The 13669-nt window shown below is 51.6% G+C and overlaps 1 protein-coding gene across 1 annotated transcript; it reads left to right on the top strand.

Annotated features, from left to right (window-relative positions):
- The first annotated feature begins 4769 nt into the window (after positions 1-4769).
- LOC112874791 (glutaredoxin-C3) lies at positions 4770-5718 on the top strand. The gene has a single exon (XM_025938322.1). The coding sequence runs from the start codon at positions 4898-4900 to the stop codon at positions 5282-5284; it is 387 nt and encodes a 128-aa protein (XP_025794107.1). The 5' UTR covers positions 4770-4897; the 3' UTR covers positions 5285-5718.
- The last annotated feature ends 7951 nt before the right edge of the window (positions 5719-13669 follow it).

Raw genomic sequence — 13669 nt, forward strand, 5'->3', positions numbered from 1 at the left:
TCTTTGGGTGCGTGATAGCTAAATGTGTTTAGAGTTGCATAAAGAAAGCACAAGGATGGGCTAGAACGCCAAATAGTATGGCTGACTTTCTGAGGGGTTGGCTACCTCTAGGGTGTTTGGACTATGAAACCAAAATTTTCTGCTTTGCTATTGTTTCGTGGAGTTTGTGGACTAGCAGAAACAAAATGGCGATTGAACGGAAATTCCCAGTCTCTCCTTTTGGCGTTCTATGTAAAATTGATGTATTTCTGCAGAAACGGGGGATCTTGCTTCGTGAGGAGGATAGGAAGAAGATGCAGATATCCAAGGACTGCATACAAGCTTGGTGGAAACGCTCTGTTGACTCAGCTCGGCATCGCGATGACGGCGATGTCTTTATCGAACCTGTTTCCATCTAGACGTTTAGGGGTGTTGTTGGTGTTCTTCTTTTGTCCTTCGACCTTTTATCTTTCTTTTAGTCTGTTCGTGTTCAGGGGGTGTGGATCGTGGTTTGTTCTTTCAGTTTGGTCGCGTATGGAGAGATGGTAACCCCAGCAGCACTTGTAAGACAAACGTATTTGCTTTCTATAAAACCAGGAGAGTTCTCTGTTTAGAAAAACCGGGAAAATACAAAACAAATAAAAACCATGCGGAAAGAAAGGACTGAATGCAAGAGCAGCCAGTCAAAAGTGTCAAGCAGTCGTAGCAGCTGTGATCTTAACCCGGATTTGGATATGATTCACCTGGAGAGTGGAGAGTAACGAGGTGTATGACCACAGCAGGCAGCTTTACCTCTACCCATTTCTGTCGATGCAGGCACGCCAGCAACAGAAAGCGCCCTAGCGAACACAAAGCGAGCATGCAAAGGAATCAAGCAAGTACAAGGTCGGATAATAAAACAAGTGAGAAGAGGAAAATCCATGGAAGATACGTATCGCCGGCCATGGGGAAAAAAGCCCACGCGAATCAGATCGATCGATCACATGCATCTCCATGCACGTCGTACGTCGTCGGATCCATCCATCCGATGGTCGATCTCCGTTGGGTTATGCAATTAATAACTAGGCACGGTGCTCGTACAGCGCCCATGTTACCCGCTCACGCCTGCTTTTTTCTCGTGCGCGAGCCGCCTTTTCGATCCGACGGCTCGCACGGAAAGTGCGTGCGCATCGAGATCCGAGGCCTTCGCTGCATGCATGTCTCTGCGGCTACGACGACGAAGGACAGAGTAGCAGCATGCACGAAGAAAAGTTCGGCCTGCAAAGCGCCTTCCAAATCTTAATTAATTTAGCTTGACGTCAAGTACATCACCGTCGTGCTGACAACGTACGCCTTTCTTTTTGCAAGCTTGGAGGTTGCCTTTCATGCAGATTATACCTTTATTCGTGGCAAGCCAATCCAATCAATTTGTAGTTGCAGACCAAGTCTTTTCATGTACTCCCTCCTTTTAAAATTGTAGGTTATTTTAGCAGATGTAGATACATAATTTTTAGATATAGCGTTTATCCAGTGTATAACAAAATTATGAACATAGATTATATAATTTGCCAAATGATCTACAATTTAAAACAGAATGGGTACTTTACATGCACAAAAGCCGTGCCAAAATCCCTCGCACTTTTGTCAAAAGTGACGGAGCATAGAGGCCCGCCACTGTTAATAGCATATATAGATGGGCCGTTTTATGGGATGTCAATAGTGAGCAGATGTGAAATGCTATAACTTTTCAATGATCTAAGAAAAACTATTGCCATATATAGTATTTTCAATGTTAAGTTAGCAATTTGTAATTTCATATGTCATGGCATACATATATAAGTGAGACTATTTGATGGCTCATTTCCTCTCCGGTCCCACGGAATAAATTTTTTTCCTATTACAAGTTTTGATAAGATTCAACTTAGCTTTAGCATTTTTAAGAACTTTAAAGAGTAGAAAATTCTAGCAATTTACTATAAAAGGACATATAGTTCACCCAAATCATAAGAGAAACCGGGTCATGAAAACCTTACAACTGCAATAAGATTGATTAAAAGAAAATCGGTGGAAAATTTGATAGCGGCAGAATAAGAGGGGGCAATAACTCATAAATTGGCTCACCCGCCGCCGATCCTACAAACACCGCAGCCTAACAGAAGTGAGAAATCACTGTTGCCACGTAAAAGCAACGTATTAGCTTCGTTCGACTTCCCACGACAAAAAACCTCAGTTGTGCTTTTGATATTTGTCATCCCTTTGTGTACTCGTCGTTCTATTTTTTTCTCCATCGCGTAGGCTAGAAACAATTTTCTTTTTTTTAAAAAAAACCTCAGCTGTTGCCTTGATCGATCAAACTCAGGCCGGCACACAGCTATACACACACACACATAAAATTTGGACAGATGATGTCATGCTTTTGTTCGTGGGCAAAAAAAGAGAGCTTGTGTCCGATCCATACGGGGCCGGCCGGGATGGAGTTGCACGGCTGAATCTTGCCACAACCTCGCTCTGCTCCATCGAGCATCATATCCAGTGTGGTATGGTCCAGCCCAAACATTGCATCACCAGCAAGAGCCAATGAATGTGTCTCTTATGTAGCCTTGGACCCAATCAACAAAGAGGCAGACATTATCCACTGTGCAAGCCCCGGTGTGACGAGGAAAGAACAGGACACGCATCATGCCTCCATGTTGGGAGGAAGAAAGCGGTCGAGAGGGGCCAGGCCGGACCGGACCGGATCGATACTGTGAGGACGCTAGCTAGTACCAGCCTACTATAGCTTGGCTACTAGGACTAAGCAGTAGCGGCATGTAGAAAGAGATGAGCACAGCTGCACAGGCACAGCACACGTCCTTAATTCGGCCGGGTTGGGTTCGGATCCGGTCGACCAAAAAGTGCGGTTTGGCCATACGTGTTCCGGCCTGTGGGACCAGCGCAATTCCAACTCGTGGTTGGGCCCACGGTCCGACAGGAAGGACGAGGACAGCCGCTATTACCCCACGTACTCGCTGTCAATGGTGCATCCTTGGGCTCGTTTTGTGTAGTATATGTACACTGTACAGTAAGGTTTCCATCAGTTCATCGGGAAAAAAAAGGTTTCCACCGTTTATAGACCTAATAGTACTCCATCCGTTTCAATTTATAAATTATTTTGGTATTTTGGTGTATAATTTTTACTATATATTTAGGCATAGTGTATATCTAGATTTATAGAAAAATTATACAGTTAGAAATACCAAAACAACCGATAATTTGGAAGGGAGGGAGTACCTGTATATCATGGATGCCTCGTGGTGGATTTATCCATCCAGATTGGTCTCCTAGCTACCTAGTGTGGGTATTTGTATTCACGGTTGATTGTTTTTTCAGTGATAAACAACGTACTTATCATTATAATGAGACACTTATGACACATGTGTTACCTTCTCGATCTCAACTGCCGAGCTCGACACATATTCAAAGAGTGTACATGTTTGTATGTTTCGGGAAAAAAAAAACGCCATTATCACACACAACTTTTATACTCAAATGTTTCGAAAAGAACTTTTATACTCAGACGCAATTGACCTTAAGTGCACTTTGCACCATTGTTGGGATATCACTTTTTCCGTCTATGTCACTTTGAAAATTAACAATTCAGGTACCCAAACGCAGCACGTGAGACTGGGGGGTGGAGTTTGCACCGTTGCTGGGAAATCATTATTTTGTTGTTTATGTCATTTTGAAAATCTGTTGACCATGGCATGCATGACTCGCCCCTCTATCCCTAAGCAAGTGTCCCTCTGTCCCTAAACGTAGGCTCAAGACTCGCAGCAGTGGAAGCAAAAGCCGGTCTTTGGATGGCTTTCCTCTCCCTCTCCCCATCAAATCTTCCAACAATTTTTCAGGAATGCCTTCACTTTGCAGTGATAAAGACAGGCTGTGCCACAGAAAAGTGGTGTGCACAAAGGCGAGGGGGGGACAAAGAGACACCTTGGTGATGTAATACACTTGCGGTGTTCCGGCAGTGGCATGAAAAGCCTAACGTTCGATTCATCCAGTTGCTTGTCTCCATGCACAACGACATGTGAGACTGGTGAAACAGTACCGTTACATCAATCTTTGCAGATCAGATACTGCTAGCTAGTAATAGTACGTTTTCTCGATGCACATTATTAACTCAACCAAGAAGGCCACAAATTAACCTTAGTAACCTACCACGACAATGGACGGAGTTTTTTCTTTTCATCTACTATGGGAAGTCAAACTTGTAAACATTATTACATTGTTGTACACTTCACGTGCATTTTCACCATGTCTACAATGTTTTCATTGCAGCAATTTATCAAACAATGAGTGCTCAGGACTCACGAGCACAAGAGCGCAGGCTTAAAAAATAAGAAAAAGCAGGTTCCAGTTAAACACACTTGAGTTAAAACGTGTTCGCTAAAATGTGTAGCATGTTCGCTAATGCATGTGCAACCTTCGAAGATAAAATAATTAGGGCCAAACCAAAGGTTATTACTCGGTGACTGGTTAGTGGTTACTAGTTGTATAACTAACTGCTCCTGCTAAGAATTCTCCTCCGTTATCACCACACATTGGACAATAAAATAGTGCTGGTGGCAAACAAGGAAGAGAGGAAAAATTTGCATTGGCTTAGAACCCGAAAAAGACCTCATTGGCTTGGAAGTGCCTATCCTTCTTTCCCTGCCTCCCTCAAATTACCAAACCACCCCTGCCTCCTCTATTTATACACCCTTCACTTCCTGCTCATCGCTCATCAGGACTCAAGCTCTCAAGTCTCTCAACTCACCTCATTGCCAGCCTTTGCTTACAGCTAGCAGCTGGCCAGCCAGCAAAGTCCCTGCCCGCCTCTGTTGCTAGCCTTCAGCAGCACCAAACAAACCCCTTTCAATAGCCAGCGGCCTCCTCGGTACCACCAGCGAGCGAAGCGACAATGCAGTACGCGGCGGCGGAGCAGGCGTGGTACATGCCGGCGGCGCCGATGGCGGAGAGCGCCGTGGCCCGCGTGGAGCGGCTGGCGTCGGAGAGCGCGGTGGTGGTGTTCAGCGTGAGCAGCTGCTGCATGTGCCACGCCGTGAAGCGGCTCTTCTGCGGCATGGGCGTGCACCCGACGGTGCACGAGCTGGACCTCGACCCGCGCGGCCGAGAGCTGGAGCGCGCCCTCGCCCGCCTCCTCGGCTACGGCCCCGCCGGCGCGCCCGTCGTCCCCGTCGTCTTCATCGGCGGCAAGCTCGTCGGCGCCATGGACCGCGTCATGGCCGCGCACATCAACGGCTCCCTCGTCCCGCTCCTCAAGGAGGCCGGCGCGCTCTGGCTCTGAGCTGCAGGCCGGCCGAGCGCCATCGCCCTTGCTGCTGCTGTGCTGGCTCGTGGCAACAAGCTACGCAGCTCCCCTTGTTCTTGCCTGTCGTTAGTTGCTGCAGAACTTGTTGTCACTTGCTGCCGCAAGTAAGCTAATCAAACTAAGGTGATAGGAGGATACAATATCCATCGACAGGGTGATGGTAGATCAGTGAGCTGATGACTTGCTGCATATGTGTGAGTAGTGTGTGTGTGCGAGAGAGAGGCTGGTACCGTGTGTGCTTTTTTCTCACTACCTACTGCCTCCGTCCGTGTCTCTGTGTGGAGTGCCGGCGCGTGCATGTGGTGTTTGACGCATGCGCTGGATTTGCTTGCTTGGTGCTACTACACTGCTACCGCTGTTGTTCAATTTGATATCCTTTAATTTCAATAGCTTGGCTGCTCTCACTTCTATGTTTCCCTTTCCTACACTTCTGTTTGTGTTGTTCTTGGTTCTGGAGATTGAACTGACATAAATGATGTGACGGTTGCCTTTGTAATTTGTGTTTTAATCATCTCTTAACTTGTGTTTGGCGCATAATCAATTGTTCGCATTCATTCTATTTGTGGGCAACTCCTTTCTTGATATACCGTATTTGATTACTTTCATACCACCTGGGAGTCAGATGGATTAATTGAGTCAAATGACATGAGACAAAGTGTTTGTCAGGCATATTTTCCTAGTACAGACTAGATCGTCTCTAAAGCCAATGGTGTACAAACACTTCGTTCTAAACTAACTAATTAATGTGTATTCTCCTATGCTTTGTATCTACTAAAACACCTAATGATGATATCGCCTCAAGTGGGATTATTTAATCCCACATACATGACCCTAAAGTTCAAAGTTGGAGCATGCTAGTAGGGCAGAACTTAACTATATAAATTATATAAACTATAATTCTCCCTTTGATTGCAAATGCATGTCGTTTTAGCCTCTGAATGCAAACCGAGATGTTTTAGGAATCTCAACTATATATTCGTTCAATGTAAGTCGTCCTTAAACTTATATAATATTTTCTTTCATTCATTATATTTTCTTAATAAATTCTACTAACTCTCATACATAGCTAAAGCCATCTTTCACAATGGAGTGTATATAAATGAGGGGGATGCGTTTGACATGCTTTTCCTGCATTTCAATCTTTATACATTTTAGCCATCTGTCGCGGTGGAGTATAAATAAAGAGAGTTTTTTTTTAGAAAAGGGAGAGTTTCCGGCCTCTATAACCGCGGCCAATTTTTACAGCAATCTCAGCTCCAGAGCTGATCATAAATAATAAATACAGCAATCTCAGCTCCAGAGCTGATCACAAATAATAAGTAAAAGTCTACACCAACTAAAGAAAGTAATTAAAAGCAAATTCTTTTATTGCTTGTCCATCCATTGTGTTATCCAAAGTGATGATCTCTTAACGCTTTGCTTGCCAAAAGAACAGTCTCCTTGATTCCTGAGGCTGCAATAGGGATCAGAAGCCAATGTGCTCCCTTGAAAATAGCCTGCATAAAAGAGGTAACCTATTTTCTCAAAATCAAGTCATTACGAGTACACCAAATCGCCCATAATAGAGCAGTAGCCCTACAGAAATCAATAATCTATCTTTCCGGTTTATGACATGAGATATTGACTTAGGTGGGGGTTAACCCGGTAGCTATATGAACAATATGCCAAATAATTTTCGCATGTTGATAATGAAAAAAGAGGTATCATAGATAAAGATAAGAAAACGTAAGCCATCTTTACATATTTTAGCTTAGGTGCCTCTAGACATAACAGAAGACTACAATGGGAAACTGTCCGTATATATGGACAGGGGTACCTCCTGCTAGGGTGTCCAGGCCCTTAGCGTCTCACCATCCGTAATCTCCCCCTTGTCTTTTGGGTGACGTGGCATACGGCCCAGGCCTGACAGCTGGGATCATGGTCTCCGGACCTTCCCCGTGCTCTTAGAGGTCTGGGGCCTCCACGTGCCCATGAAGGCAGGGTGGCTCGCGGGTAGCCCCCGCGGACCCGGACTCCCCAGGGAGGTCCGGGACCGCCACGTGTGGAGGCCAGACCTCCGCAGGCCTGACCGCTCCGACCGGCTTCGGGGGCCCGGACCCCCCTCCCCCAGGGAAGGGGGTCCGGTGCCACCACATGCCGCCCCCGCGGTGGGAGCAGGGCTGGCCCTGCCACGTGCCGAGGCAGGAGGCCTTTCACGGGTCTCCAGCCCACCTACCAGCATTTAATGCGGTAGTTGGACCGGACGCGCCCAAGTCAAAAAGTATAGCCTGCCACTGACACACGGGGTAGGTAGGCTGACACCACGGTAAGCCCGTCTGTTTCCAATACGGCGCGTCGTGTCATCGTATACTGTGCGCAAGCGGCGTACAGTCCCGTCACGGTGCCGCGCGCGGGCGTGATGATGGCCTGTAACAGGAGAGCCGAGGCGTGCGCTGCCACAGTGCACGCGGAGGCAACGGCGCAGCGGGTCAACGCTGCTCCTTCGCCTGACAGGTTCTCACCCAACAGTGGCAACACGGCTCCACTGTTGGGTAACACTGACAGCGGTCACTATGCTGGCAAGGCTGCACACGGCCATATCCTGGCTGTAGATACGCACATCAACTTCTCGATAGAGAAGACTACGGAGAGGAGCTGGAGATGAAGATCTCCATATCTCTCATAGAACAGGCTCCTGTTGGCCGGGCCCACCTGTCGGGGCCCCGCACAGTGTAAGCACTCCTCTTGGGCTATAAAAGGGAGAGTGCACCGTTAGAAGACAAGGTTCAGATAGGTTCTCACGAACACTAGCTAAGGGGCATCCAAGCTCACACGATCAATACAACACCAAAGTGGACGTAGGGTATTACGCTCCGGCGGCCCGAGCCACTCTAAATCCTTGTGTCCTTCGTGCGTTCATCTGCCCACCGATCAAGCGCTCCTAAGTCTCCTCCAAACCCATCCTTAACTAGGATTAGGCGGGTGCATTCCGCCACCCGGCTGGAGTTTTCCTCCGACATTTGACGCGCCAGGTAGGGGTCTTAGGTTTGGTTTGCGCTTGGTCGAATCTCGAGACCACAATGGCGCAAGAAAACGGTCGTCACGACCTCATGTTGGGTGAGAAAGTGGCGTCCTCGACGCCACACGCCTCACACTACGGGGGCCGCGCATGCTGCCCCACTGCGTCCGGCGGAGCGGGCTTCCGTGGCCCAAGCGGTGCCAACACCGAACGGGCCGCTCATGGCAGCCAGGGAGTTGCTTCGCAACCCTCCTGGTGGGGCAGCCTCGCCCGATGCCCAGAGGCAATGGCGTGACGACGTCAACCGCCTCCTGAACCTGGCCCAGGCTTCCCCATGCTCTGCGGGGGGGTCTGCCTCCAGGCAACGCCGTTGTCAGGGCGGCACATCTGGTTCTGTGCACTCACCATCAGTGAGGAGTGCACAGACCGAGGACCTCCGGGCGGAGCTCAACCGCAGACGTGCGGGAGAGGATGCCCGAGTCTCCATCGAGCGGGCGCGTGGTCGCCGGCTCAGTATTGAGGGTCGTGACCTCGATGCCGAACTCGTTGCGGTAGCTCTGGCGCCGAAGGGACCTGTCCAGGCACCAGTGTCCGGGGTGGGCTGCGCAGCGCTCGCAGACCACCTTCGCGCGGTCGCCTGGCCGTCCAAGTTTCGGCCGCACCTGCCGGAAAAGTATGACGGGTCCACCAACCCGTCAGAATTCTTGCAGGTCTACATCACCGCCATCAAGGCGGCTGGAGGTAACAACGCCGTCATGGCGAGTTACTTTCATGTAGCCTTGACCGGGCCAGCCTGGACCTGGCTCATGAACCTTACTCCGGGATCCATCCGATCCTAGGGTGAGCTCTGCGCACAGTTTACGGCAAATTTTGCCAGTGCGTACCAGCAGCACGGTGTGGAGGCCCACCTCCACGCTATGAGGCAACAACCCGGAGAGACCCTCCGGACCTTCATCTCCCGCTTCACCAAGGTGCGTGGAACTATTCCGCGTATCTCCGATGCGTCCATCATTACGGCCTTCCGCCAGGGGGTCTGTGATGAGAAGATGCTGGAGAAGCTGGCGACTCATCAGGTGGAAACCGTTACCACCTTGTTCGCCTTGGTGGACAAATGCGCCAGGGCTGCAGAAGGCCATGCATGGCACTCTGCGACCCAGCGAGCGGGCCCAGCGTCGCTGCCCCTGGCAGCGGAAAAAAAAGAGCAAGAAGAACCGTGGCTTTGACAAGTCACGGATTGGGGGTCCGGCCGTTGCTGCTGCAACTACCGGGGGCCAGAACCCCCGAGTCAAGCGCCCACGGCAACAGCGCACCGACCCCGGGTCGTGCCCTGTTCATCCTGGGGCTCGCCACAGCGCCACCGACTGCCGCGAAATCCAGAAGCTCGCGGAGCGCCTCAGCAAGAGGCGTGACCAAGCCTCAAGGGAAGGCTCCTCCCCTCCGCGGCGGTCTGGCAAGGAGAAGGCCTCCGATGCCGACGCGGCCGCGACGGAGAGGGAGTTGGGGTACCAAACCCCCAACAAGGACCTCAAGGGACCTCAAGGGTCTCTTCCACCAGTCCAACTCCGAGTCCGGTGGTGACGAGCGCCGCAAGAAGCTGTACGTCATGTACGGCGGCAGTTCGGAGCTCGTCTCCCGGCAGGACGTCAGGACCCTTGGCTGAGAGGTCCTCTCGGTGAAGCCGGCGACGCCGAAGGCGGCACCCCACCAGCGGTGGAAGAACATCACCATCTCCTTCGGTCCGTCGGACTGCCCGGAGAACATGGTGAGCGTTGGTGTGCTGCCGCTCATCACAGCACCCACCATCTCCAACGTCCACCTCCACCACGTGTTGATCGACGGAGGTGCAGGCCTCAGCGTCATCAGCTATGTAGCGTTCAAATACCTGCAGATCCCGGAGTCCAAGCTGACTCCTTCGCGCCCATTCTCCGGGGTGGGCCCAGACCCAGTGTACCCGGTAGGGACCATCTCCCTACCAGTTACATTTGGGATGGAGGACAACTTTCGTACCGAGAATGTGCAGTTCGAGGTTGCGGAGGTTAACCTCCCCTTCAACGCCATCATCGGCAGACCGGCCCTGTACCGGTTCATGGCCGTGGCCAATTACGGGTACCTGGTCCTGAAGATGCCTACTCCGGCAGGCGTCCTCACCGTCCAGAGCGACCGGGCCTCTGCCGTCATGGCGGTCGACAGGACTCGCCCCTGCAGCTGGCGCCCAGGGGTCCGACCCCTCCACCTCGCGTGCCAAGGCTCTGGCTAAGGCACCCAAGGTCCGCCCGTCTGATACGGATGTTGTACCCGTGAAGACCGTCCAGGTTGGAGCGGAGACCTCCCAGACCACCCGCATCGGTGGGAATCTGGGAGAGAAATAGGAAAGCGCGCTCATCGCCTTCCTCCGGGCAAATGTTGACGTGTTCGCCTGGGAACCGTCACAGATGCTCGGGATCCCTATGGAGGTGATTAAGCATCATCTGAAGATCCACCCCGACGCCGGGCCAGTCCGGCAGAAGCCACGCAAGCAGTCCATCGAGCGGCAAAACTTCTTCCGTGAAGAGGTCCGCAAGCTGCTACAGGCTGGTTTCATCGAGGAGGTCTATCACTCAGTGTAGTTGGCCAATCCAGTCGTGGTCCCGAAGGCTAACGGGAAGCTTCGGATGTGCATCGACTACACCAATCTTAATAAGGCATGTCCAAAAGATCCTCATCCACTTCCGCGTATAGATCAGATTGTAGACTCCACCTCTGGGTGTGATTTGTTGTCCTTCATAGATGCCTATTCTGATTTTCACCAGAACAAGATGGCTAGGGATGATAGGAAGCACACTGCTTTTGTAACAGTGGATGGTCTTTATTGTTATATAGTGATGCCTTATGGATTGCTTAATGCTCTACCCACTTTTGCCCATGCAGTGAACATCACTCTAGGTGATTTGGTTAGAGATATAGTAGAGGTGTACGTTGATGACATCGTTATCAAGACTAGAGAATCAAATTCCCTCCTAGAAAATTTAGCTCAAGTCTTTAACAAGCTACGAGCGACCTCCACCAAGCTTAATCCCGAGAAATGCGTCTTTGGCGTGTCGGCGGGAAAGCTCCTTGGTTTCCTGGTCTCCCACCGGGGGATCGAAGCCAACTCGGACAAGGTCTGGGCGATTGAAGCAATGAAACCCCCTGCGCGCCTCAAGGATGTACAGAGGTTAACGAGGTCCCTTGCAGCCCTCAGCCACTTCATTTCGAGGCTGGCAGAGAGGGCACTTCCCTTCTTCAAGCTGATGAGGGGGTCCAGTCCATTCACATGGACTGAAGAGGCAGAACGTGCCTTCCAGGAGATGAAGCAGTACCTCACCTCCCTGCCGGTCCTGGTCGCACCGGACCCAGGTGAGACACTGTTTCTTTATCTTGCAGCGACGGCCGAAGTGATCAGCATGGTGCTGGTCACCGAGAGGTCCGAGCATCTCCCGCAGGGGGCCTCCGTGGACCCTCCTGTTGGAGAAGGAGGTCCGGCCTCCACCAGTCTAACAACCGGCCCTACTTCGGAGGGTCCGGCCGGGTCCCGACCCGGGGAGACACCAAGCGACCTAGGGTCCGGCGAGTCCCCAGCTCAAGCAGAAGGATCCAATCCACCTGGCAGAGTCAGGACCGTCCAGAAACCGGTCTACTACGTCAGCGAGGTCCTTCACGAGGCAAAGGCCAGGTATCCTGAGACGCATAAACTTCTTTATGCTATACTCGTTGCGTCCAGGAAACTCCGTCACTATTTCCAGGCCCACAAGATTATGGTGGTGACCTCCTACCCATTGAGGGCTATCCTCCACAATTCCAACGCCACGGGCAACATCGCCAAGTGGGCAGCTGAGCTTGCTGGATTCCAACTCGACTTCCAGCCACGCCATGCAATCAAGAGCCAGGTCCTTGCTGACTTCGTCACGGAATGGACACCAGCACCGAGCGTCCTGGGGGGTCCGGACAATGGCTCGGACCCCCCACGTCTGGAAGTCCGGGCTCCGATGTTCACCGGACCTCACTAGACGCTTTTCTTTAACGGGTCCGCCCGCAGCAAGAGGGCAGGGGCTGGCATGGTCCTCATCGACCCACGTGGCGAGCAGTTGAAGTACATGGTGCACCTCGACTTTGAGGCTACCAACAACATGGCGGAGTATGAGGCCTTAATCTTTGGACTCACGGTGGCTCTGTCCCGGGGGGTCCAGGAGCTCCTGGTCAAAGGTGACTCCTAACTCGTCATCAGGCAGGTCCGGGGGGAGTGTTGCTGTAATAATCCTCAGCTCGCAGCTTATCTCATCCATGTGAGGAAGCTCGAAAAGGACTTCGATGTGATAGAATTGCAACATGTTCCACGCGAAGGCAATTCAGCGGCTGATGCACTCTCCGCGAGCGCATCGGCTAAGGCACCCGTGCCCGAGGGCGTCTTCCTGAGACGTCTGCTAAAGCCTTCCGCCCAGCCAGCCGACCTGGGCGAAGAGGGTCGGACTAGCACCTCGAAGCTAGCGGTCCCGGCGGCGCTCCATCCGTGGAGCCCGCCAAGGGTCGTGTGCTCCCTCGAGGGTCCCGAAGACCTCAAGGAGTCACGCCCGATTTCTCAGGAAGGTCCCGATGCATGGATCTTTAAGGTCCAGGACTACCTGAAAGATAATTTCCTTCCTGAAGACCAAGCATCTGCTGAGCGCATAGTCCGGATGGCTAAGCGGTACACGGTGGTAGAGGGGGATCTCTACCGCCGTGGTGCCAACGGCATCCTCATGCGGTGCATCACCCAGGAAGAGGGCCGTGACTTGCTCGCGGAGATCCATGGAGGCGAGTGCGAAAGTCATTCTTCATCCCGCACGCTGGTCGGTAAAGCCTTCCAGCATGGCTTTTACTGGCCGACAGCACTCCAGGATGCAGCTAAGTTGGTAAGGTCCTGCAAAGCGTGTCAATTCCATGCGAAGCAGATACACACTCCAGCTGAGGCACTGCAGAAGATTCCTCCCTCTTGCCCCTTTGCTGTATGGGGGTTGGATATCTTGGGACCTTTCCCTAGGGTCGTCGGCGGGTACCGGTACCTCTATGTCGCCATTGACAAATTCACCAAGTGGCCGGAGGTGACCCCAGTGGTCAACATCACCAAGGCGTCAGCAACCGCTTTCCTCAAGTCAATTGTGTGCCGGTTCGGGGTCCCGAACCGGGTCATCACCGACAATGGTACTCAATTCACAAGCCAATACTTTCAAGAGTACTGCGAGGATATTGGCATCCAGCTCTGTTTCGTCTCAGTGGCGCATCCCAGGAGCAATGGCCAAGTCGAGCAGGCTAATGCTGAGGTCCTCAGAGGGATCAAGATCCGGACCTACTGCGATCTTGAGAAACAT

Source organism: Panicum hallii, chromosome 1, assembly GCF_002211085.1.
Source record: "Panicum hallii strain FIL2 chromosome 1, PHallii_v3.1, whole genome shotgun sequence".
Classification (NCBI taxonomy): Eukaryota; Viridiplantae; Streptophyta; class Magnoliopsida; order Poales; family Poaceae; genus Panicum; species Panicum hallii.

Excerpts from the sequence above, each read along its gene's own strand:
- LOC112874791 (XM_025938322.1), top strand. The coding sequence starts at position 4,898 with ATGCAGTACGCGGCGGCGGAGCAGGCGTGGTACATGCCGGCGGCGCCG.